General features: G+C 46.7%; 1 protein-coding gene across 1 annotated transcript in view; it reads left to right on the top strand.

Annotated features, from left to right (window-relative positions):
- The window catches only part of LOC135518629 (adhesion G-protein coupled receptor V1-like), a 277743-nt gene that overhangs the window by 122177 nt on the left and 129271 nt on the right, over positions 1-26295 (top strand). The window contains 30 exon segments of the mRNA XM_064943812.1: positions 501-647; positions 886-966; positions 1174-1435; positions 6395-6517; positions 8744-8966; positions 9142-9346; positions 9540-9686; positions 9879-10134; positions 10428-10630; positions 11288-11464; positions 12908-13090; positions 13247-13426; positions 13551-13715; positions 13928-14048; positions 14302-14425; positions 14729-14867; positions 15107-15292; positions 15913-16148; positions 16584-16732; positions 16943-17141; positions 17374-17593; positions 18051-18290; positions 18456-18605; positions 18802-19290; positions 20743-20886; positions 21705-21876; positions 22741-22882; positions 23045-23877; positions 25028-25148; positions 25275-25446. Coding sequence (XP_064799884.1) covers positions 501-647; positions 886-966; positions 1174-1435; positions 6395-6517; positions 8744-8966; positions 9142-9346; positions 9540-9686; positions 9879-10134; positions 10428-10630; positions 11288-11464; positions 12908-13090; positions 13247-13426; positions 13551-13715; positions 13928-14048; positions 14302-14425; positions 14729-14867; positions 15107-15292; positions 15913-16148; positions 16584-16732; positions 16943-17141; positions 17374-17593; positions 18051-18290; positions 18456-18605; positions 18802-19290; positions 20743-20886; positions 21705-21876; positions 22741-22882; positions 23045-23877; positions 25028-25148; positions 25275-25446 — 6189 coding nt within the window.

The following is a 26295-nucleotide window of genomic DNA, read 5'->3' as shown; positions in this document are numbered from 1 at the left end:
TACATTTGTAAACATTTGTAAAAACATAATTCCACTTTGACATTATGGGTTATTGTGTGTAGGCCAGTGACACAAAATCTCGATTGAATCAATTTTTCAATTCAGGCTGTAACACAAAACATGTTGGAAAAAGTCAAGGGATGTGAGTAGTTACTGTAGGGACAGTAGTTGAACTACGTAGGAGGCCAGAAAGATGAAGAAAGACATGAACGACCCAGAACAGCTTTTAGAAAACTGCCTTGCTTTATGATGCATACACATATGCATCAGTCTATTCATAGTATATCATGATGCCTGATTGCACTATGGGGTGGCAGGTAGTCTAGTGGTTAAGAGTGTTGGGCCAGTAACCGAAAGGTTGCTGTTTTGAATCCCCGAGCCAACAAGGTGATAATGTTTGTTCCCTTGAGCAAGGCACTTAACCCGAATTGATCCTGTATGTTGCTCTGGATAAGACCATCTGCTAAATGGCAAAAATACATATTGTCTCTTGTTTTCAGTCGGTGACGATCCAGGACCCTTGGATGTGTGTGGGTTTCTCTGTGAACGGCTCATCCTATGTAGCGATCACACATGGCGCCCTCCTGGACTCCCCTGCTGTCAACCTCAGCCTGTTCAGAGTGCAACAGAACCTCAATCTAACCCTGGTGAAGCCTGTTACCTTTTGGACTTGACTGTTGTCTTTTAATTTGTGGTCCTTATGATGTGTTGTCTGCCTGCAGACTTTATGTAATATATACATAGTAATCAATTACTTACTATAAATCAATCACTCATTGGCCTTCTGTTCCTATAGTTAGTTTTCTTTTGACAGTCACTCCATGTCAGTGGCATTAAGTTCAGTAATGTATTCATTTATATTGAACATCAAACCTTTCCCCATAGGAACAATCACTGGCTGTTGAAGCTCTTGATGTTAAACATTTCTCCATTGAAAAAAGACACTACTTGATTGCCTCAAGCCAGGTGAGGGGGTCAGGTGAGGGGGTTAAAATGAACTTGTCATAACCTGTGAAACATACCTGTACAGTACAGGTGCTCCAGGACATGATATCCACATGCACACCACCACATTACAATTGTCATTCAAATCAAAACGGCCAATGGATTTTGACTTCACCACCTGGAGTTGATCTCGACTAGCTAGTAGCTAACTTGTCTTGTTTTTACCAGGTGTTCGTTTGGACCGGAAGTGTCTTGGCTCTCCATCAGAGCCTGGAGCTTCAGGGTGTCCTCAGCGTGTCTCCCTTCTCCCATGGGACCACCCTCTACCTGGTTGTCTGTGTGAGGAGACAGATGGGGGACGGCTGTGTGCTGTTCCAGTGGAGTGGAGGGCACTTCCAGAACCCTAGGCCTCTGCCTGTCAGCAGCAGAGCTCAACAAGTAGAGTCTCTCAACAAAGGAGCAGACACTCTCCTTTTGGTCATCACTGAAGGTGACCTCATGTGACCTTCTCTACAAACCACATCCTCTGTATTTGTCTTTGCAATCTAAAATCTTCTATGTTGACATTTTTCTACGGTGCCATTTTGTATTTATTAGTTATTCACCGTGTGCTCTGAAGTGACTTATGTGGTGCAGAGATGGTGATGTGGTGCAGAGATGGTGAAGTGGCTTATGTGGTGCAGAGATGGTGAAGTGGCTTAGGTGGTACAGAGATAAAGAAGTGTCTCATGTGGTGCAGAGATGGTAAGATGCAGATATGATATTTACCAGGCATAGTTAATGTGTCCCCAATCCACTGTTGACAAAACATGGTTTGTGTGCACAGACGGGAGGGAGTAAGGCAACAAAAGTCCTTATGTATATTGGAGCATTGGTAAAACACCACAGACCACAATCCAAATAAGTGAAGTAGGTAGTCTCTATGATGTGAGTTTCCCAGAAGGCTCAGTGTAGTAGGCCAATGGGAAACCACTCAGCATAGTAGGCCAATGGGAAACTGTTCAGTGTAGTATTTCTACAAACTTCAAAGTGTTTTCTATCCAATGGTAACAATTATATGCTTCTGGCTTCTGGGCCTGAGTAACATGCAGTTTATGTCAGTCAGACAGGAAGTGGAGAAAAATAGAACCTAGCCTGAATAAGTTTTTATGTGAGTATGGAAGGAGAGTTTACAGTCTAACCAGACACCTAGGTATTTGTAGTTGTCCACATATTCTAAGTCAGATCCGTCCAGAGCAGTGATGCTAGACGGGCGGGAGGGTGCGGGCAGCAATCGGTTGAAGAGCATGCACTTAGTTTTACTTGCATTTAAAAGCAGTTGGAGGCCACGGAAGAGTGTTGTATGGCATTGAAGCTCATTTGGATATTTGTTAGCACTGTGTCCAAAGAAGGGCCAGATTTCTAAAGAATAGTGTCATCTGTGTAGAGGTGGGTTAAAGAATCACCTGCAGCAAGAGCGACATCATTGATATATACAGAGAAAAGAGTCGGCCCGAGAATTGTTCCCTGGGACACACCCATAGAGACGGCCAGAGGTACGGACAACAGGTCCTCCGATTTGACACACTAAACTCTGTCTGAGAAGTAGTTGGTGAACCAGGCGAGGCAGTCATTAGAGAAGCCAAGGCTATTGAGTCTGCCAATAAGAATGCAGTGATTGACAGAGTCGAAAGCCTTGGCCAGGTCGATGAAGACGGCTGCACAGTACTGTATTTTATCGATGGCAGTTATGATATCGTTTCGGACCTTGAGCGTGGCTGAGGTGCATCCATGACCAGCTCTGAAACCAAATTGCATAGTGGAGAATTCGAAATGTTCGGTGATCTGTTTGTTCACTTGGGCTTTCATCAACATCTGAGCAGCTAACCGATCACTGCAACTGTACATAGCCCATCTGAAAATAGCCCACCCAATCTACCTACCTCATCCCCATATTGTTTTTATTTACTTTTCTGCTCTATTGCACACAAGTATTTCTACTTGCACATCACCATCTGCTCATCTATCGCTCTAGTGTTAATTTGCTAAAATGTAATTACTTCGCTACTATGGCCTATTTATTGCCTTACCTCTTCACATCATTTGCACACACTGAATATAGACTCTTTTTTTAAAATTCCAATTGTGTTACTGACTGTACGCTTGTTTATTCCATTTGTAACTCTGTGTTGTTGTTTGTATCACACTACTTTGCTTTATCTTGGCCAAGTCGCAGTTGTAAACGAGAACTTGTTCTCAACTAGCTTACCTGGTTAATTAAAGGTGAAATAAAAATGTGAAAAACTTGGCTTTCGAAGACTTTAGAAAGACAGGGCAGAAATGATATAGGTCTATAACAGTTTGGGTCTAGAGTGTCTCCCACTTTGAAGAGGGGGATGACTGTGGCAGCTCAACAATCTTTGGGGATCTCAGACGATACGAAAGGGACGCTGGACAGACTAGTAATAGGGGTTTCAACAATTTCAGAGGATAATTTTAGAAAGAGAGGGTCCAGATTGTCTAGCCCAGCTGATTTGTAGGGATCCAGATTTTACAGCTCTTTCAGAACATCAGCTGTCTGGATTTGGGTGAGGGGGGCTTGGGCAAGTTGCTGCAGAGATGTTGGCCAGGGTAGGGGTAGCCAGGTGGAAAGCATGGCCAGCCGTAGAAAAATGCTTATTGAAATTATCGTAGATTTATCGGTGGTGACAGTGTTTCCTATCCTCAGTGCAATGGGCAGCTTGGAGGAGGTGCCCATTAACAAACAAATAGTTTTGGCAAGTGGGTTAGGACATCGACTTTGTGCATGACACAAGTAATTTTTCTAACAGATTATTTCACTTATAATTCACTGTATCACAATTGCAGTGGATGGATCTGAAGTTTACATACACTAAGTTGACTGTGCCTTTAAACAGCTTGGAAAATTCCAGAAAATTATGTCATGGCTTTAGAAGCTTCTGATAGGCTAATTTACATAATTTAAGTCAATTGGAGGTGTACCTGTGGATGTATTTCAAGGCCTACCTTCAAACCCAGTGCCTCTTTGCTTGACATCTTGGGAAAATCAAAACAAATCCCCCAAGACCTCAGAAAAAAATTGTAGACCTCCACAAGTCTGTTTCATCCTTGGGAGCAATTTCCAAACTCCTGAAGGTACCACGTTCATCTGTACGACCAATAGTACGCAAGTATAAACACCATGGGACCACACAGTTGTCATACCGCTCATGAAAGAGGCGTGTTCTGTCTCATAGAGATAAACGTACTTTGGTGCGAAAAGTGCAAATCAATCCCAGAAAAACAGCAAAGGACCTTGTGAAGATGCTGAAGGAAACCGGTACACGTATCTATATCCACAGTAAAATGAGTCCTATATCGACATAACCTGAAAGGCCCTTCAGCAAGGAAGAAACCACTGCTCCAAAACTGGCATAAAAAGCCAGACTACAGTTTGCAACTGCACATGGGGACAAAGATTGTACTTTTTGGAAAATTGTCCTCTGGTCTGATGAAACAAAAATAGAACTATTTGGCCATAATGACCATCGCTATGTTTGGTTGAAGAAAGGGGGATGCTTGCAAGCCAAAGAACACCATCCCAACCGTGAAGCACCGGAGTGGCAGCATCATGTTGTGGGGGGTGCTTTGCTGTAGGAGGGACTAGTGCACTTCACAAAATAGATGGCATCATGAGGCAGGAAAATTATGTAGATGTATTGAAATAGGAAGTTAAAGCTTGGTCACAAATGGGTCTTCCAAATGGACAATGACCTCATGCATACTTCCAAAGTTGTGGCAAAATGGCTTGGAGTCAAGGTATTGGAGTGGCCATCACAAAGCCCTGATCTCAATCCTATAGAAAATTTGTGGGCAGAACTTAAAAAGCGTGTGTGAGCAAGGAGGCCTACAAACCTGATTCAGTTACACCAGCTCTGTCAGGAGGAATGGGCTAAAATTCACCCAACTTATTGTGGGAAGCTTGTGGAAGGCTACCTGAAATGTTTGACCCAAATTAAACAATTTAAAGGCAATGCTACCAAATACTTATTGAGTGTATGTAAACTTATGACCCACTGGGAATGTGGTGAAAGAAATAAAAGCTGAAATAAATAATTCTGTCTACTATTATTCTGACATTTCACATTCTTAAAATAAAGTGGTGATCCTAACTGACCTAAGACAGGGAATTTTTACTCGGACAAAATGTCAGGAATTGTGAAAAACTGAGTTTAAATGTATTTGGCTAAGGTGTATGTAAACTTCCAACTGTATATCTGTTCTTAGTTCTACATTTTTTGAATGGGGCATGCTTTTTAAGATAGTGAAGAAAGCACTTTTAAAAAGCAACCAGGCATCCTCTACTGACGGGATGAGGTCAATATCCTTCCAGGATACCTGGGCCAGGTCGATTAGAAAGGCCTGCTTGTAGAAGTGTTTTAGGGAGCGTTTGACAGTGATGAGGGGTGGTCATTTGACCGACAACCTATTACACACGCAGGCAATGAGGCAGTGATCGCTGAGATCCTGGTTGAAGACAGCAGAGGCGTATTTAGAAGGCAAGTTGATCAGGATGATATCTAAGAGGGTGCCCATGGTTATGGATTTAGGGTTGTACCTGGTAGGTTTCTTGATCATTTGTGTGAGATGGAGGTGGGGGCTGAAGGGGGTCTATAACAAGCGTCAACGGTGAGAGACTAGTTTCTGGAAAGGTGGATTTTTAAAAGCACAGACCTGGATAGTAAGACAGACCTCTGCAGGCTATATCTGCAGTAGATTGCAACTCCGCCCCCTTTGGCAGTTCTATCTTGTCGGAAAATGTTATAGTTAGTTAGACATTTCTGGATTTCTGGTGGCCTTCCTAAGCCAGGATTCAGACACGGCTAGGACATCAGGGTTGGTGGAGTGTGCTAAAGCAGTCTCTAAAACAAATTTGAGGAGGCTTCTAATGTTGACATGCATGAAACCAAGGCTTTTACGGTTACAGGATAAGGGTACGGCTAAAGGCTATAAGAACTGGTTGTCTTGTGCGTTCGGAACGGAGAGTAAAAGGAGCAGATTTCTGGGCGAGAAAGGATAGATTCAAGGCATAATGTACAGAAAAGTGTACGGTAGGAGGACGGGGGACGTCCGGGGGATGTCGCAACGGAAGAGCCTGTTGAAACGGAAGAGCCTGTCAATGTAGTAGGCCAATGGGAAACTTTTCAGTGTCGTAGGCCAATGGAAAACCACAGGCAGGCTCAGAGGATGTCATTTATAGTAGCTGGGTGTGTCATACCTAACAGAACCACCTGTGAATGAAAGAATTGAGGGCTAACATAAAGCTGTGTGTGTGTGTGTGTGTGTGTGTGTGTGTGTGTGTGTGTGTGTGTGTGTGTGTGTGTGTGTGTGTGTGTGTGTGTGTGCGTGTGTGTGCGTGCGTGCGTGCGTGTGTCCGTCCGCCCGTCTGTGTGTGTGTTCCTATCCCCAGGTTCCTCTTCCTCCTGTGAGGTGTTTGTATGGGGTTCCCAGCAGCTGTTCCCCCAGCACAGCCAGTCTATCCCCCACCCTGGCCTGGCCTCTGCCCGGCCCTTCACTCTACCCTCAGGGATCAGTGAGTACACACACACACACAAAGGTGTTTGTTCTTCACTAGTTGCCTGTTTCTTGTAGCAACAGGTCACAAATCTTGCTGCTGTGATGGTATTTCACCCAATATACACGGGAGTTTGTCAAAATTGGATTTGGTTTTAAATTCTTTGTGGGTTTGTGTAATCTGAGGGAAACATGTGTCTCTAATATGGTCATACATTTGGCAAGAGGTTGAAAGTGCAGCTCAGTTTCCACCTCATTTTGTGGGCAGTGTGCACATAGCCTGTATTCTCTTGAGAGCCAGGTCTGCCTACGGCAGCCTTTCTCAATAGCAAGGCTACAGTGGTTCGTCCTTTAAAGTTCTACGGCATGCTATTCTATGTTATTCTATTCTTAATTCTATGGCATGTTATTTAAGTGTGAACCACTGGAACCATTAATGCTAGTTAGTGCTAGTTTGACCACCAGAGGTCATCTTTGAGAAACATTTGATAGCTTTCAATAATGGCCGTACTAGAGGGGTTCAATTGCCAGACGGGGAGGAAGGAGTCTGCTGTCCTTGTAAATAAGAATTTGTTGTTAACTGACTTGTCTGGTTAAATAAAGGTCACACTAAAAGCACAACAATTCTGCACTCTATGTTTGTAATTCTAGCCTGACCAATAACCAAACGGAGATGAAGTGAACATAACAATCTCATTGATTTATCAAGACCTGTTCCCATGCTTGTCTCGGAGCTCCGCGAAATGGTGCTAAAATAGTTGTAGGCTATTGCTTCAAATCCTATTGTTTCTAACTTCAATATGCTCTTTAAATAAATAAGACCTACACCACTTTAAACAGCACATTACTCAACACTAGTGAGACTCATGTCGCCTAAGGTAGGTCTACAGTATATCGAAAAATCTACGCCAATAATTACATAAAGAGGATTGGATGATATTTCTGTAATTCAGTGATATTTATTCCCATAGTAATTCGTTATGGATCCATAGCTAAATAAACATAGGCATTTTGAAAGAGTTTTTTTATCATTATTTTATTAATGAAAGCATAAAGATGCCATTGTTAGTTACATTGTTTTAGTTTGAACGTGCAGACTGGCACTAAGTACAGAACAGCGGGAACGTTTCCCTAGTCAGCGCCATTATTAGTGTAATGCACCTTAAATATTTTAGAGATGATTTTGTTTTCAAATGACGTAAAATGAGTGAGGGAAAAGGCCATTCTTGAACATGGGGTGAGACATTGTTACTAATTTGTAAATAAAGCCAGTTTGTCATTTAGAATGATTTATTTCTGTTTTTAGAGGGAGAAAAACCAAAAACCTTCTGTCATCTCATGGGTTTCCCAGTCAAGGCCGGTGCGGGTATTGAACCAGCATCTGTAGCAACACAGCTTGAAGTGTTATGCAGTGTCTTAGGCCATTGCGCCACTCTGACACTGTACAACATGACTTGTCGAGAGTGGCCTACAGTACTACAGTAAGAGCAAAATAATCTAACAAAGTAAAAGAATAAAAACCTTCACCCGTCGTGAACAATTATCTGTTTCCATTTAGATGTATGTCGCCCATTCATTGTCAGTTAGTGACACAAAAACCCAAAAGCATAGTCAGTGCTGTAACTCCCCCTTGCGCTGGTCTGGAGCAATGAAGTGGTGACGCAGGGTACCATACTAAACAACAAATTACCTCTATGTCCCGCGGCGTAAACTCGCAACCTTAAAGGAGGAACCACTGCTGACTGAGTCTGTACATAATCAAAGCGTTCCTTAAGTTTGGGTCAGTCACAGTGGTCAGGTATTCTGCCAGTCTGTACTCTCTGTTTAGGGCCAAAAAACATTCTAGTTTGCTCAGTTTTTTTGTAGATTTTTTTCCAATGTGTCAAGTAATTATCTTTTTGTTTTCTCATGATTTGGTTGGGTCTAATTGAGTTGCTGTCCTGGGGCTCTGTGGGGTCTATTTGTGTTGGTGAACAGATCCCCAGGACCAGCTTGCTTTGGGGACTCTTCTTCAGGTTCATCTCTCTGTAGGTGATGGCTTTGTTATGGAAGGTTTGGGAATTGCTTCTTTTTAGGTGGTTTTAGTATTTAACGGCTCTTTTCTGGATTTTTTTTCTGGATTTTGATAATCTCTCTCTCTCTCTCTGTCTCTCTCTGTATCTCTGTATCTTTCTCTCTGTATCTCTGTATCTCTCTCTCTCTCTCTCTCTCTCTCTCTCTCTCTCTCTCTCTCTGTGTCTCGTAGCCCATCTTCTGCTGGCCGGGAGCAACGGCTCAGCGCTGTACACCTGGAGGTCTGACATCACGCTGTTTGCCCTGGTGCTCACGTCTCCTCCAGCCTCCAACTTCCTCTCTCTCCCTCTCCCCTACATCAACACCACTAAGAGCCTCCTAGCAGCCACCGAGCCCTCAGGCACCACTATTTATGAGCTCACCTCTGTCTCCAACCGTTCCGACTTCATACCCAGGTACAGATGTGCCCTACTGTTCCCATGGCAACCCATTACATTCAGAACAGAGGCATTGGTCATATGTTTGATCAAACTTTGAGGAAATTGGCACTTACATCATCACTTGTGCCTGTTGTTCTTTGTTCATTCTTCAGTGGCTGTCTTCTCTGACCGTAATGCATTTCACTCTCAGCTATGGCGAGTTGCGTTTTGTGCCCGGTGACCAGGAGTTGGAGATTGCGGTGAACGTCGTCGACGACGATGTCCCAGAGGAGGACGAACAGTTCAGGGTGGTCCTGAAGAATCCCAAGGGAGGGGCTGAGATTGGCTTTGGTGGTCAGGTGACCGTGCTTATTCCAGCCAATGATGACGCCCATGGAGTCATAGGCTTCACACAGGTACTCTCTGTTGTTTAACTCTGATTCACTGTCAATTTCCAAATAGGTTTCTGTTGCTTGCATTTCTATGTCTATACATACATACATTTATAGTGCTAACGCTCTATGCTCATATTTTATTTTCCAATACAGTTGAATGGTAAAAATCTTTATGATATTACAGTGCATACTGACATTGATGCTTTTTCTCCAGGGCTCTCTATCTGTGGAAGTGGAGGAGTTGACGAAGGGCAACCCTATCTCTCTGAGTGTTGAGAGGAGGAGAGGGACCTTCAGGAGACTGACCATCCACTGGGCAGCCAACGGCAGTCTGGAAGATATCTTTCCCACGTCAGGAGTGGTGAGTCTCTCTCTTTCCATCTCTCTCTTTCTCTCTCATGGCTAATGTGTTAGATATAGAGAAATAGAAGAGATACCAAACAACTGATGTGCCATTTCTAGTTTAGTTCATTGGTTGCAAATTAACTTCCTGGATTGGCTGAGCTACAGAGAAACAGACATCCACCCTGTTGTCCTCTACCGTGTTTCTCAGGTGACGTTTTCCCAGGGCCAGATGGTGGCTGCCATCAATCTGACCGTGCTAGCAGATAGCATCCCTGAGCTGAAGGAGAGGGTCACCATCACCCTGCTGGATGTCACCACGGTGGGCCTAGACCAGCACTCCAGGGGAGCGCTGATTGACCCCCAGAGAGCACAGGCCCTCCTCACCATCTTGCCCAACGGCTCACCCTACGGGTTGATAGGCTGGCACCTGGACTCCCAGTACCTCCTCACACAGGAGCCTCACAGTAAGAAGACGGCTGTTTGCATTGTTATACAGTGGAAAAATAATTTCTAATGTGTATAGTTAAAAATAAGCCCTATTTGAAACATTTACATTTTTAAAGCTACTGAAGTGTTTGGTTACTTGTGTAAAGTAGGTTGTCATGACCGACCATTACTTGATTTGACAGGCACTATGACGTTGGTGTGATTCACTACTACACATTATCCAATCTGTTTCTGTCCTTGTTAAGGCTATAAGGTTTAAGTAAGTTGTCTAATGCTCCTTGTACATGATTGTCTCTGCTTTTCACCCAAGAGAGTCCCACTAATGTCACCCTGACCATTGTGAGGGAGCAGGAGGCTTCTGGGGAGGTGGCAGTGCACTACCAGACAGGACCAGCCCTATCCAAGCCCCCCTCCAACCAGGCCAGCGCCCCACAGGACTACACACCCCGGGAGGGCACCGTCATCATGAAGGAGAATGCCACCCTTGCCCTCATCACCATCACCATACTACCGGTAAGCATAGAATATAGTAGAATAGAATAGAAAATGATAGAATATTACTTTATGGACAAACCATCCCCAAGACTAATCTTGGGATGACTGGGGACCGGACCCTCCTCCTCTCCTTCTCCTCTTCCACCCCAGCAGTGTAAATCTAGATTGGTTCAGCAGACACTGTGGCTTTCTGCCTGTTCTGGCTGCTTTCTGTCTGTTCTGGCTGCCTGTTCTGGCTGATTTCTGCCTCTTCTGGTTGCTTTCTGTCTATTCTGGCTGCTTTCTGCCTACAGCTTAGGCCCATACTAGGTCTAAAACCACCAGTGTTGGGTCTGCCACGGAGGAAACCCACTACTTATTTCCCATCGGAATAGATCCATTCCTAGTAAATTGCAGTGTTGAGTGGCTATTTTAATGGTAACTACTTTTGTGTTTTGTTTAGACTGAGAGGAAGTTTTGAAAAACATGGACCGGGTTTCTATGTGCTCTGAAACTGCCAACATTCTTTAAGGTTGATTGGGGAATATAGGCTCTTTAGAAGTGTAACATGGGAAAGATCAGTAGTTCCTGTCTGTGGGTTGGGTTTTCTTTGCTCCTAATATAGCAGGCAACCATACCCCACAGCGTTGGTCAGGTCCTCCAGACCTGAGGGCTGTGTGTGTATGTATCAACCAGGATGAGGCTCCGGAGCTGGCTGAAAGTTTCCTGGTGAACATCACAGGCGTTGAACTAGTGGGGGGGTTGACGGGGGCGGCCCAGCCCAGTGTGAAGAGGCCTGGCATGGAGGTGGCTGAGGTCACCATCCAAGAGAACGATGACCCACGGGGGGTCCTGCAGTTCAACGTCTCCCAGGTAATACCTTAGACTACTACCTCTACCCATATGCTACACAATTATCCATGAACAGAACACTCCATTCCTTTATTCTCCTTGAATGAAACACTCCATTCCTTTATTCTCCTTGAATATGACACTCAATTCCTTTATTCTCCTTGAATAGAACACTCCATTCCTATATTCTCCTTGAATAGAACACTCCATTCCTTTATTCTCCTTGAATATGACACTCCATTCCTTTATTCTCCTTGAATAAAACACTCCATTCCTTTATTCTCCTTGAATAAAACACTCCATTCCTTTATTCTCCTTGAATAGAACACTCCATTCCTTTATTATCCTTGAATAGAACACTCAATTCCTTTATTCTCCTTGAATATGGCACTCCATTCCTTTATTCTCCTTGAATAAAACACTAAAATCCTTTATTCTCCTTGAATATGGCACTCCATTCCTTTATTCTCCTTGAATAAAACACTCAATTCCTTTATTCTCCTTGAATGTGGCACTCCATTCCTTTATTCTCCTTTAATAAAACACTCCATTCCTTTATTCTCCTTGAATTAAACACTCCATTCCTATATTCTCCTTGAATATGACACTCCATTCCTTTATTCTCCTTGAATAAAACACTCCATTCCTTTATTCTCCTTGAATATGACACTCCATTCCTTTATTCTCCTTGAATAAAACACTCCATTCCTTTATTCTCCTTGAATATGGCACTCTATTCCTTTATTCTCCTTGAATATGACACTCCATTCCTTTATTCTCCTTGAATAAAACACTCCATTCCTTTATTCTCCTTGAATAAAACACTCCATTCCTTTATTCTCCTTGAATATGGCACTCCATTCCTTTATTCTCCTTGAATAAAACACTCCATTCCTTTATTCTCCTTGAATATGACACTCCATTCCTTTATTCTCCTTGAATAAAACACTCCATTCCTTTATTCTCCTTGAATAAAACACTCCATTCCTTTATTCTCCTTGAATAAAACACTCCATTCCTTTATTTTCCTTGAATATACCACTCCATTCCTTTATTCTCCTTGAATAAAACACTAAAATCCTTTATTCTCCTTGAATATGCCACTCCATTCCTTTATTCTCCTTGAATATGCCACTCCATTCCTTTATTCTCCTTGAATATGCCACTCCATTCCTTTATTCTCCTTGAATAGAACACTCAATTCCCTTATTCTCCTTGAATGAAACACTACATTCCTTTATTCTCCTTGAATGAAACACTCCTTTCCTTTCTAAAGTATGTCACAACATCTTACAACAGTAACTATATGGTGCTCTAAGGTTTAGAGATTATCTGAAAGCTCTGACCAACGAGTGAATGAATACCAATAGGTATGTTAACCCTATGGTACAAATGGGTATGTTAACCCTATGGTACAAATAGGCATTTTAATGCTCCAACTCTGTTTCTGTGTCTAATTTTTAGGAAGAGGCTGGAGGGTTGCTGGCCTATGAGGTGGCTCCGCCCAGAAACATCCTCCATCTAGAAGTGGTGCGATTGGCTGGCAGGACTGGGAGAGTGGTGGTGTACTGGGAGGCTCGGCCAATCACTACCAGTCTCAATGACTTCACTCCTTCTTCTGGGAATATCACCTTTCAAGATGGACAGGTGATTTGATTACAACTATGGTTAGAGAGTTTCTCCTGTTAGATCACATAGTTAAGTTAGGTCACCTATGTAACTTCGATCCACTAAGTCCAGTTGAGCTTCTATGAAGGATAAGATGTATACCTCAGGTAAAATAAACTCTGGTTCTGTTTGCAGGGACAGGCCATCATAGACATCAGCATCGTGGACGACACGGAGGTGGAGTCTGTGGAGCACTTCAGTGTGACTCTAATGCGTGTTATTGGTGGAGCCCGGCTGGGGGTGGAGATCTCTGTGACCGTCACCATCCCACCCAACGATTCACCGCTGGGCAGCTTCGGCTTCCAGGAGAAGACTGTGAGTCACAACTCATTGTCACCCAACAAGTTGCCCCACAGAGAATGGAAGACGTTGTATTTTCCAATCCAATACAACCGTATTGTAAACCATTATTAGGCTCAGTAAACAAATCTCCTTCTAGTTCACTATCAGCGAGCCAGAGTTCACTAGTGACCCAGCTGCCATGGCAACGCTGACGGTGGTGCGAAGTGCAGAAGGCGAGGGGGCCGTGACACTGATGTGGCGCCTGGAGGACACTGCCCGGGACGACCTTTCACCTCTCAACGGAACACTGGTCTTCAATGAGGTCAGTCGGGGGCGTGGCTAGAGAAGATGATAGCAGGTCAGTTAACAGTGTTTTACACTATATGTGAACTAACTAGGTAACTACTTGGTATTAATTGATACCAAATGTAATAATAGTTAAATGTACAGTAAATGCTAAATGTACAGTTTATCTTAGAAGTTGAAACTGCAGTTTGTAGGGAAGACACTGATGGGAGACTTTGTGAACCTCAGACAGAGTCTTGGAGAACGTTGGTGATCCGGGCTCTGGCTGACGCTGTGTTGGAGGGAGATGAGAGCTTCACTGTCCAGCTCCTGGCTGCCAAGAGTGGTGCTGTAATCGACCCCGTTAATGGTCAGTGTCTTTGACTGCCTCACTGTGTTTAAACATACACACAGTCTCTGGTCTATGGAGAGGGGAGGGATAAAGTTGCCCCTAGAAGCTGATCTGAGGTCAGTTTCTGCGTTTTAAATTCTAATGGTTATGGTTTGGATTGAGGGAGAGTAAGCTGATCGTAGATCTACGCCTAGAGGCAACTTGTGTGTAAGGAGCACCAGAGGAGGGCATTAGACTGAACTGTGTCCCCTGGGTTGGTGTGTGTCTGTAGGGTCAGCCACCATCACCATCCTGGGAGACCGTGCAACCCTGGGAATAGTGGGCATCGCTGAGGCTTCCAGGAGCATCCTTATCGGAGAACCTCAGGGAGACTATAATGGGACTGCTCTGGTCAGGTACACATACAGACAGTTACACACACACATATCACTGGGCTAATGGGAAAGCCTCACATTCATTGGTCAGAATATTTCTGTTGTGCCGTTGAGAAAGTCTTCTTGTGGTTAATATGATGTCGACCAAATGCATGTTGCAATGATACCATTGTGTGTGTGTGTGTGTGTGTGTGTGTGTGTGTGTGTGTGTGTGTGTGTGTGTGTGTGTGTGTGTGTGTGTGTGTGTGTGTGTGTGTGTGTGTGTGTGTGTGTGTGTGTGTGTGTGTGTGTGTGTGTGTGTGTGTGTGTGTGCGTGCGTCTCAGCCTTGTACGCGGCCCTGGCATCTTTGGAGAGATCCAGGTGTACTGGAACATCACTCCTGCTGTGGCCTCTGAGTTTGAGGAGCTGTCTGGCGTGGTGACCATGAGGGACAGACAGTCTGCCGCCGCCATACGCCTCAAAGTATGACAATCTCTCTGACTATGGAATGATTTTCATCGCTATGTTCTTGTTTTATCATACCTCATCTTGTTGTTAAGTGAAAATGTATTTCCCAATGTAAATTGTAAAACTGTGTCCCAATATCAATACTTGACTGCTACTTTGAGTGAAGTGATGTAACCTATTGTATTGAACATGCATTTTCAACAGTGTCCTAGTAAGGCTGAAGGGAGTGGCGTTTGTTGTTGTTGTAATTTCAGGCGCTGGATGATGACACGGCAGAGGAGCGGCGTGTGTACCAGCTGACCCTGACCTCAGTCACGCCCAGGGTAGGGATCAGCCCCTTGGCCCAGAGGGCCACGGTCACCATGGCAGCCAGTGATCTCCCCCACGGCCTGTTCTCCTTTGTCCAAGGCCTCGTCATGGCCTCTGAGGAGGAGGGCAAGGTGAGCGCGCCTGGGCAGTCTTGGGCCATGATCTTAAATAACCACATTGTTGAAACTCACTAAAGGATGTCTAACTGGTTAGAACTGCCCTATCAGAGCCTGGGAACGGTCTGACCAGCCCTATCAGAGCCTGGGAATGGTCTGACCTGTCCTATCAGAAGGAGGGTGGGCTGAGGGAGAAATAGAATGGTTGATAGTCAGAAGTGTAAATTAAGTCATTTAACTGTGTGTAAGGGATGTGTAATGGCGGCAGAGAAGTCAGGCGCAGGAGAGCAAAAAACTGATTTACAACGGAGTTTAATAAACAAAACCACTGTAAACAGAACAATAAATCAATGGGTAAACAAAACAATTCCGGACAAGGACATGGGAGGAACAGAGGGTTAAATACACAACATGTAATGATGGTATTGAAACCAGGTGTGTGGGAAGACAAGACAAAACAAATGGAAAATGAAAGGTGGATCGGCGATGGCTAGAAGACCAGTGACGGCGACCGCCGAACGAAAAAGGAGAGCGACCGACTTCGGTGGAAGTCGTGACACTGTGTTTTAGTCAAGAGTCATCATATGATGACCCTATTTTTGCCCCCTCCTCCTCCACCTTCTCTTCTCCCCCAGGTCAATGTAACAGTGGTGCGCTCCATGGGCAGGTTTGGGAGTGTGTGGGTAACCTACCAGACAGCAGGCAGTGTAGCGGTCAGTGGAGTGGACTTCACCAGTGCCTCGGGTAGGCTTCTGTTTGGCCCAGGCCAGACCACGCGTGGGGTCACGCTGAGCATCCATGACGACGACCTCCCAGAGGGACCTGAGGAGTTCTATCTCAACATCACCACAGTGGAGCTCCTCAATGACAGGTTGGTAGACCCCAGTGATCTAGAGTCATTTCTGTGCTTCCTGTCCTCCAGTTAAGGTTAGGGGGGTTGAAGAGGGAAAGCTGATCCTAGATCTGTTGCTAAGGACAACTTCTACCCTGAGCTGCTGATGTGGGGTTTAGGTGTGGGAGGAGAATCCCAAACCTGGTTAGTGATCAAAATGCCATGGTCAGAAATGTGGATTTCACTGTAAGTGAGGTGGAAGGTGTGGGTCTCTGTGGTGTGAGCTGTGGTATAGTTGAGGGTAAACGCAGATTAATGCTGTTTTACCTACCTTTTTTATTTATTTTGAACGTTCACCCACCTTTCACCACAAATGGAGATCAGTGTTATCCATCTATTTATTTGTACCTTTACATCACTGGGTGTGAGACGGAGTGGTGTTGTCTCTGACCTCTGTCCCCCTCCTGTGGCCAGTAATGTGGACTTCAGTGTGAGGGAGCACGGCCTGCAACGAGACCAGCCTCCAGCCATCGGCAATGTTTCCTCCGTCATGATCGTCATCCAGAAGAGTGACAACTCAGAGGGCGTTCTGGAGTTCCTCCCTGACTATGTCAACATCACAGGTCAGCCTCTAATACACACACACACACACACACACACACACACACACACACACACACACACACACACACACACACACACACACACACACACACACACACACACACACACACACACACACACACACACACACACACACTTTTGACCAGAGCCCCATAGGTGCCATTTGGGATACACTGATTGTGTTTGATCCTCCTCTTGTCTCTCTCCAGTGGAGGAGGATGTGGGCAGTGTGTCCATCCCGGTGGTGAGGAGGGTGGGTTACTACGGCCTGGTCACAGCAGAGTACACCTCTAGGGGTCTGACTGCCAGGGCCGGTCTGGACTATATCCTGGACAACGGCTCGCTCACCTTCCTCCATGGCCACAACACCAGTCACATCAACGTGTCCATTATAGACGACCAGGACAGGTAAGTCTGTCTCCCTCTCTGTCTCTCTCTCTGTCTGTCTCTGTCTCTCTCTGTCTCTCCACAGATCACCTTTAAAATGTTTCCTCTCCCAGCCTCGAAACAATGTTTCATTTTTTGATTGTGATCATTTTATTCCTATGAGATTGGTATATCTGAAGTCTACGACATTCTATTAGAAAATGGATGTGAACATGAAAGAGCAGTAATGGAGTTGTCATAACTCTTCTCCCAGGGAGGACGCCGAGACGTTTGAGATCCAGCTGTCAGGTGCCACGGGCGGAGCCATACTGGGTACTCATCTGATTGCCAGGGTTACCATCGCCAAGAGCGACTCGCCCAATGGCGTGGTCCGTTTCCTGAACGCGAGTGTGATCACCTTGGTGAACCCCAACAGTACCCTGAAGATCAGCCTGCACCTGGAGAGGGCGGGGGGGTTTGTAGGCAATGCTACGGTAAGCCTACTGGGACACTCCCCCTCACTCTGTCTCCCTCTTGTTAGGTCTGTAGCCTCCGCCACCTTCGGGACGGTTTCCCAGACACAGACTAAAAAGAACGCTTAATAGAGAATCTCCAGTGAAAGTGTTTTTTTTAGTCCAGAGGGAATGTGAATTTGTGTTCGCGGAATCGGTCACTAGTGTCTAACTGCCATGTTCTGTCTCTCTGACAGAGGTACAAGAGCTTGTTCACTGTCACCATTTCTCTGCCAGATTACCATCACTCATGCTAAACTTAATGACACTGTCATACCTGTTAGCCTATGCAGCGGATAATGTCTTGATTCTGTATTTTTCATAAGGGAACGATTGGTCCGAATATATTTGGCAGTAATATTAATCTAGTCTTCTTGTCTTTGCCAGCATGAGAGTGATGCATACCAGCCAATCGGAATCATTGATCTCCTTTCCTCAGATAACATGGAGCATTCTGGGTCCCAACACCAAAGAGGTCTTGCCACCCGTAAACACAGACATTGGAGATCCTGTGAACGGATCATTCCATTTCAGAGACGGGGAGGGGGGTTTGCGCACCATTGATCTGAGGATTCTACCCCATGCGGAGGTGGAGGTGGCGGAGACCTTTGTGGTCGTGCTTCAACTCCTCTCAGGTGACATGGACATTGACCCCCGAGCTGGCTCTGTCACACTCAAGGTACATCACAGTCTCAATGAGTGACATCTCAATATTAATACGAACCCCAGTTGTATTAAAACCATTATATTGAAATGACTTCACAGGCTCTTATTGATATTAAGATTCTCTGAATCGTGGCGACGACGTGTTTTTCTCTTGGTTTGGTGTGTGTGTGTGCCTCAGATTGAGAAGTTTGGAGACCCTAATGGTATAGTTGAGTTGACAGAGGAGGACCTTAGAGAGCGTGTGTACAGTGAGCCCACAGCCGGCGAGGGGCCGCTCAACATCTCCCTGCTCATCACTCGCAGACACGGTGTCGTGGGCAACGTCACGGTACGACCACCTCGAGGGTGACATCATACTGTTGCAGACAGAATATGGCTTTATAGGCAATGCTCTGACTTTGAGTGTGTCCCTTTAACTGAGGTTTGCTGGGAGACTGTATGAACCGAGTTCATTACACTGTCTGTCCGATAAAATATACAGCCAATTTACAGGTATGTTATAGATGTGTGTGTGTGTCTCTCAGGTGCACTGGCAGATCCTGAGTGACTCTGACACAACGGGGGACTTCTCGGCCCTCAACGGCTCCGTGGTTATCCTGGATGGTCAGAGGGGGAGAGAGGTGGTCCTCACTCTTCTACCTGATGCCGTGCCCGAGCTGGATGAGATCTACCTCCTCCGGCTGAGCTCCGTGGAGGGTGGCGCCACCCTGAACACCAACCGCAGTACCACCCTCTTCAGGGTGCGTGCCAACGACGAGCCGCACGGCGTGTTCGGCCTGGCGGCGGAGCGGCAGGCGGTGGTTGTGGTGGGGAGGGGGGCCGGGTTGGTCAGACTCCTGGCCCTGAACGTGACGCGCCATGCTGGGGCCTTCGGCAATGCCAGTGTGGGCTACCGGATCAGTACTGGGCCTGGGCTGAATGGACAGGAGCTGCTAGGGGGGGCGGCTGTGGGGAGAGTCCTGATCAAGCATGGAGAGGATTCAGCCTCTGACTCAGTGCCAATCAGTACTCAGGTAAGAGAGGACTCAAAGATATACTCAAGACCAGGGTTGCCATGGTTTTATATGATTTTGATGCATCAATGGGGATCATGCACTCGTGCTATGAATATACTCATACATTTTCTGGCAATTTATGAAGATAACATTGAATCTGTATAGTTTTTCATAGCTTTCCATAACCTCCCTAATAAGGCCATTTTATCAAACCAAACTTTTCTCCAGTACTCCACTCTCCCTCTGTTGTCCTGGTTACCAGGCGGAATGTCTCTCTCTCTGTCCTCTAGTGCTGTGTCACTGACCCTGCCTCTGTAGTCCTTGTTACCATGCTGAATGTCTCTCTCTCTGTCTTCTAGTGCTGTGTCACTGACCCTGCCTCTGTAGTCCTTGTTACCATGCTGAATGTCTCTCTCTCTGTCTTCTAGTGCTGTGTCACTGACCCTGCCTCTGTAGTCCTTGTTACCATGCTGAATGTCTCTCTCTCTGTCTTCTAGTGCTGTGTCACTGACCCTGCCTCTGTTGTCCTGGTTACCAGGCGGAAGGTCTCTCTCTCTCTGTCCTCTAGTGCTGTGTCACTGACCCTGCCTCTGTAGTCCTTGTTACCATGCTGAATGTCTCTCTCTCTGTCTTCTAATGCTGTGTCACTGACCCTGCCTCTGTTGTCCTGGTTACCAGGCTGAATGTCTCTCTCTCTCTGTCCTCTAGTGCTGTGTCACTGACCCTGCCTCTGTAGTCCTTGTTACCATGCTGAATGTCTCTCTCTCTGTCTTCTAGTGCTGTGTCACTGACCCTGCCTCTGTAGTCCTTGTTACCATGCTGAATGTCTCTCTCTCTGTCTTCTAGTGCTGTGTCACTGACCCTGCCTCTGTAGTCCTTGTTACCATGCTGAATGTCTCTCTCTCTGTCTTCTAGTGCTGTGTCACTGACCCTGCCTCTGTAGTCCTTGTTACCATGCTGAATGACTCTCTCTCTCTGTCTTCTAGTGCTGTGTCACTGACCCTGCCTCTGTAGTCCTTGTTACCATGCTGAATGTCTCTCTCTCTGTCTTCTAGTGCTGTGTCACTGACCCTGCCTCTGTTGTCCTGGTTACCAGGCGGAAGGTCTCTCTCTCTCTGTCCTCTAGTGCTGTGTCACTGACCCTGCCTCTGTAGTCCTTGTTACCATGCTGAATGTCTCTCTCTCTGTCTTCTAATGCTGTGTCACTGACCCTGCCTCTGTTGTCCTGGTTACCAGGCTGAATGTCTCTCTCTCTCTGTCCTCTAGTGCTGTGTCACTGACCCTGCCTCTGTAGTCCTTGTTACCATGCTGAATGTCTCTCTCTCTGTCTTCTAGTGCTGTGTCACTGACCCTGCCTCTGTAGTCCTTGTTACCATGCTGAATGACTCTCTCTCTGTCTTCTAGTGCTGTGTCACTGACCCTGCCTCTGTAGTCCTGGTTACCAGGCTGAATGTTTTCTCTCTCTTCTAGGTGTTTCTCTCAGTGGGTGTGAACTTTACTTTGGAGCTTACAGACGTGCGCCTCCTGGGACCTCTCTTCAGCTCCCCACCTCGCCTCCTACTGGAGGCCAGGGTCGCCATAGTGACCGTCCCAGAGGAAGCAGCCAGCGCTGAGGTATCATTCAATAACTTTATGGAGTAAGGTGAAGTTGCACCTAAATGCTGATCTTGGTTCAGTTTTGCATTAATGGTTATGGCTAGGATTAGGTATTAGGAAGCTGATCCCAGACCTGTATATATAGGGAAACTTGACTCTGGAGCTTACTATTGTCCCAACGGGGAAGATGTAAGTGCTGCATGTGTGGCTCCCCTGTTAGCCACTAGGCGGCGTAGTTACACCCTTTTTGAAACCCATCTCCACTCCCACTACAATGGAAAGACGGATGGGAGGATGCTCTGTATGTAACTGAATTACTGCTCTGCGGTTGGCAGCACCTCCCTGTGAACACACAACCATGTTACATGAGCCTTTTAAAGTCAGTTGACCAGCTTGGTGCTGACCACGACATAGGCTTAGCATTTTGACCTAGCGAGCTACCACTACCACCTCTTCTGCTAATAGACAGTATTATAAAAGCATTACAGTGGTACACAGGGCTGTGGACACTCATAATGGCATCACCTCATTCTACAGAGGCACCGTTACCATGGAAATGGTCTCCAACACTCATCTTGTCCTTTTGATCCGTCTTTAGTCAGCTCAGCCGTTCTTCAACACAACATTCTAATACTATGTATTCTTCGTCTCACAGGTTGTTAGATCTGTACTGGGCTTTAATGAAACTGTTGTGTCACATCCTTCCCTATTCCTCCTCCTCTGTGTGTGTGTGTGTGTGTGTGTGTGTGTGTGTGTGTGTGTGTGTGTGTGTGTGTGTGTGTGTGTGTGTGTGTGTGTGTGTGTGTGTGTGTGTGTGTGTGTGTGTGTGTGTGTAGGTGGGCTTTGTCTCGTTGGCGTTGCAGGTCTCCAGTGTGGAGACGGGTGTGTGTGAGGCGCTGGTGTACAGGACTGGGCTATTTGGAGCAGTGAGGGTGGAGTGGAGCGCAGGGTACCCCCCCGGACAGGCTCCGTTAGGATTCAGGCCTGGAGTCATCACCCCCAGCTCAGGTAAGGACCTCAGAGGGAAACTGACCGCTGTGAGCTCAGAGGGAAACTGACCGCTGTGAGCTCAGAGGGAAACTGACCACTGTGAGCTCTAAAGGAAACTGACCACTGTGAGCTCTGAAGGAAACTGACCACTGTGAGCTCTGAGGGAAACTGACCACTGTGAGCTCTGAGGGAAACTGACCACTGTGAGCTCTGAAGGAAACTGACCACTGTGAGCTCTGAAGGAAACTGACCACTGTGAGCTCTGAGGGAAACTGACCACTGTGAGCTCTGAGGGAAACTGACCACTGTGAGCTCTGAAGGAAACTGACCACTGTGAGCTCTGAAGGAAACTGACCACTGTGAGCTCTGAAGGAAACTGACCACTGTGAGCTCTGAGGGAAACTGACCACTGTGAGCTCCGAGGGAAACTGACCACTGTGAGCTCTGAGGGAAACTGACCACTGTGAGCTCCGAGGGAAACTGACCACTGTGTGCTTTGAGGGAAACTGACGACTGTGAGCTCCGAGGGAAACTTACCACTGTGAGCTCCGAGGGAAACTTACCACTGTGAGCTTTAGAAGAGGTTTGGTGTGGATCTAAAATGTCCAGGTCTCTCCCTATTGGCTAATTTTCCCTCTCTCTCTCTAACCGAAGGAGGGCATGTGAACAGGCTGAGAAGGTCTCATTTTCTCTAAGTAAACCCACCAGATAATCTACCTATACCTCCTCCAGTCTCATTGAATTCTCTCCCTTAATTCTCTCACCACCACCAACAAACACCGTAGAAAATGACCACGCAGATAGGAGGAATTGATGTGAGCTGTGTTGTCTAAGGGTGTTTGTCTGTGGGAGTGGTCTGAGGGTGTTTGTCCTCCTCCTCAGGCTCAGTGACAATGGCCCATGGAGAGAGGAGCAAGGCTGTGTCCCTCCAGGCACTCTCTAATGTGTCTGAGCCAGCGGCCTTCGCGCTCCACCTCACTGCAGCCGGCTCCAGCACCCCTGCTCCTGGGGTAGCTAGACTCCGGTACAGTAAACAGACTCACTTGCCAAGCTTATAGCGCTTCTATGCACTGTAGACATAGGGCCGGGAACAAGACAGCCCCTGAAGATGGCATTCTGTATGTAACAGTAATGTTACAAAGTTTAACAGCCATGGTGTGATACTACTCTCTGTTTCCCTCTCCAGGTCAGGGTTCACGGTGGCAGAGGTTGAGCCTCTGGGGCTATACCAGTTCGCCCCGGACTCCCGCCAGCTGGTCATCAAGGAGGACGTGCAGACCATCACCCTCTACGTCCAGCGGCTCTATGGTTTTCGTAGCAACCGTACCCGCCTGTCTTACCAGACGGTGTCGGGCAGTGCCCTGGCAGGACAGGACTTCACTGGAGTGCGGGACGGAGAGCTGTTCTTTGACTCACCTCGCCAGACCTCCGCCTTGCTCCGGCTGTCCGTTCTGGACGACGCGCTCTTGGAGCCAGACGAAACCTTCTTTGTCAACCTGACAGACGTCCAGGTACTGAGCGGTGGTGGTGAACCCCGGCCCCATCTCATCCCACAACACAGCGTGGCCACCGTTACCATCCTGGCCAGCGACGTCACGGTGGGGGTGCTGAGCATCGGGCCGGGACTGGTTGAGACAACAGAGGACAGGGAGGAAGGGAGCCAGCAGGAGAAGAGAGTGCTCCTCAGGGTCCATAGGTCTAGCAGTCTGGCTGGGCCAGTGAGGGTCAAGGTGCAGGCTTATGGAGGTGGGAGTGTTGGGGGTTCATCTCTTCCCTTTGCTCCAGAGCTCAACAAGACCCTGGCCCTGGTGGGGCAAGACTTCAAGCTGGAGTCCGCCCTGGTGTCACTGCAGGAGGGGCAGAGTGAGGCCGAGGTCAGCCTCCTCATCCTAGACGACTCTGAGCCTGAGGGACAGGAAGTGTTCTTCATCTACCTCAGTGACCCAGAGGGAGGGGCGCAGATCGCAGATGGGCCCGACCAGCAGGGCTTCAGCTCCTTTGCCAAAATCATCATCCTAGGTAAATACTGAAACGTTATATCTGCCTCGGGCTCCATGTCATATGCTCCTCAGTCTACCCATTGGTCAGCCAATTCAAGGTAATGTCATGCTCTAGTTTCTCTAGAACAATGTGTTCTCTGTCTAGGTCATTGTTTTCCAATTCAATCCCTAAATTCGGTCACTGGGCATCTGATTGCAGATCCAGTGATGTGAAATCTATTCCACTGTTCAGTTGAAGATAACTGATGATATAATCAAAGGCACCGTTACAACAGGATTGGGAAGCTTGACGCGCTGGTTTGTTGAATGCTCTGTGTACATACAGTGAATAGCAACATATGGAAAAAGTCATATCAATATCTCTCTCTCCTTCTCTCTCTCTCTCACTCTGTCTCTGTCTGTCTGTCTGTCTGTCTGTCTGTCTGTCTGTCTCTCTCTCTCTCTCTCTCTCTGCGCCTTTCTCTGTCTCTCTGTCTCTCTCACTCTGTCTGTCTGTCTGTCTGTCTGTCTGTCTGTCTCTCTCTCTCTCTCTCTCTCTCTCTCTGCCTTTCTCTGTCTCTCTGTCTCTCTGTCTCTCTCACTCTGTCTGTCTGTCTGTCTGTCTGTCTGTCTGTCTCTCTCTCTGCCTTTCTCTGTCTCTCTGTCTCTCTGTCTCTCTCACTCTGTCTGTCTGTCTGTCTGTCTGTCTGTCTGTCTGTCTGTCTGTCTGTCTGTCTGTCTGTCTGTCTGTCTCTCTCTCTCTCTCTCTCTCTCTCTCTCTCTCTGCCTTTCTCTGTCTTTCTCTGTCTTTCTCTCTCTCTTTCTCTGTCTTTCTCTCTCTCTCTGTCTGTCTGTCTGTCTGTCTGTCTGTCTCTCTCTCTCTCTCTGCCTTTCACTGTCTTTCTCTGTCTTTCTCTCTCTCTTTCTCTGTCTTTCTCTCTCCCTGTCTGTCTGTCTGTCTGTCTGTCTGTCTGTCTGTCTCTCTCTCTGCCTTTCTCTCTCTCTTTCTCTGTCTTTCTCTCTCTCTGTCTCTGTCTTTCTCTCTCTCTCTCTCTGTCTTTGTGTCTGTCTGTCTGTCTGTCTGTCTGTCTGTCTGTCTGTCTGTCTGTCTGTCTGTCTGTCTGTCTGTCTGTCTCTCTCTCTCTCCCTATCTTTCTTTCTTCCCACTCCCTCCCTCCACTTTCTCTCAGGGAGTGATTTCCATAACGGGATAGTGGGTTTCAGTGTGAGTTCTCTGCTGGGTCAGGTTCTGGACGAGGACTCAGAAGTAAACAGAACAGCCCTACTTTACTTGCAGAGACAACAAAACAGGTAGGTAATTTCCTCCATATCGACCCTGTTCCCATATGACTGTCATCTGAAAGCTGCAATGATCACCCCCAGCCACTCGGGGTGCTGCGGGTGTGTTTGTGTGACCGGTCTGCTTCCTCCACGCAGGGCCTTTGAGGACGTTGAGGTGAAGTGGCGGGCCACGTTCAGCAGGGCGGAGCCATCCTTGGTCAACGACGGAGTGAACCTGACACGGGAGCTGTGGCAGACCTCAGGCAAAGTGCTCTGCAGGAGAGGACAGGTCCTCTGTGTCTTCAGCATGGAGGTCCGACAGGACCAGGTGAGTCCCAGGTAGTACTAGAGGTTGTATCTCTAGTATCTCTCCCTGGGTTAGAGGAGGGTTTGGCCGGGGTAGGCTGTCATTGTAAAATAAGAATTTGTTCTTAACTGATTTGCTTGGTTAAATAAAATAAAATGTAGGTCATTGTGGTACCAGAAGAAACACATGTCACAGTACTTTAAAACTGTCAGCAAATCCTCTATGTTTGGAGCACTGACTTGAAGGAACAAGCAGGATGTCCTAATACTGAAGCTCTGTCCTTGGATGTCCTAATACTGAAGCTCTCTCCCTGGATGTCCTAATACTGAAGCTCTCTCCCTGGATGTCCTAATACTGAAGCTCTCTCCCTGGATGTCCTAATACTGAAGCTCTATCCCAGGATGTCCTAATACTGAAGCTCTCTCCCAGGATGTCCTAATACTGAAGCTCTCTCCCTGGATGTCCTAATACTGAAGCTCTCTCCCTGGATGTCCTAATACTGAAGCTCTCTCCCTGGATGTCCTAATACTGAAGCTCTATCCCAGGATGTCCTAATACTGAAGCTCTCTCCCTGGATGTCCTAATACTGAAGCTCTCTCCCTGGATGTCCTAATACTGAAGCTCTCTCCCTGGATGTCCTAATACTGAAGCTCTCTCCCTGGATGTCCTAATACTGAAGCTCTCTCCCTGGATGTCCTAATACTGAAGCTCTCTCCCTGGATGTCCTAATACTGAAGCTCTCTCCCTGGATGTCCTAATACTGAAGCTCTCTCCCTGGATGTCCTAATACTGAAGCTCTCTCCCTGGATGTCCTAATACTGAAGCTCTCTCCCTGGATGTCCTAATACTGAAGCTCTCTCCCTGGATGTC

The sequence above is a fragment of the Oncorhynchus masou genome, chromosome 1 (genome assembly GCF_036934945.1).
Source record: "Oncorhynchus masou masou isolate Uvic2021 chromosome 1, UVic_Omas_1.1, whole genome shotgun sequence".
Classification (NCBI taxonomy): domain Eukaryota; kingdom Metazoa; phylum Chordata; class Actinopteri; order Salmoniformes; family Salmonidae; genus Oncorhynchus; species Oncorhynchus masou.
The sequence above is the reverse complement of the archived record's forward strand: the minus strand, read 5'-3'. Positions and strand labels throughout refer to the sequence as shown.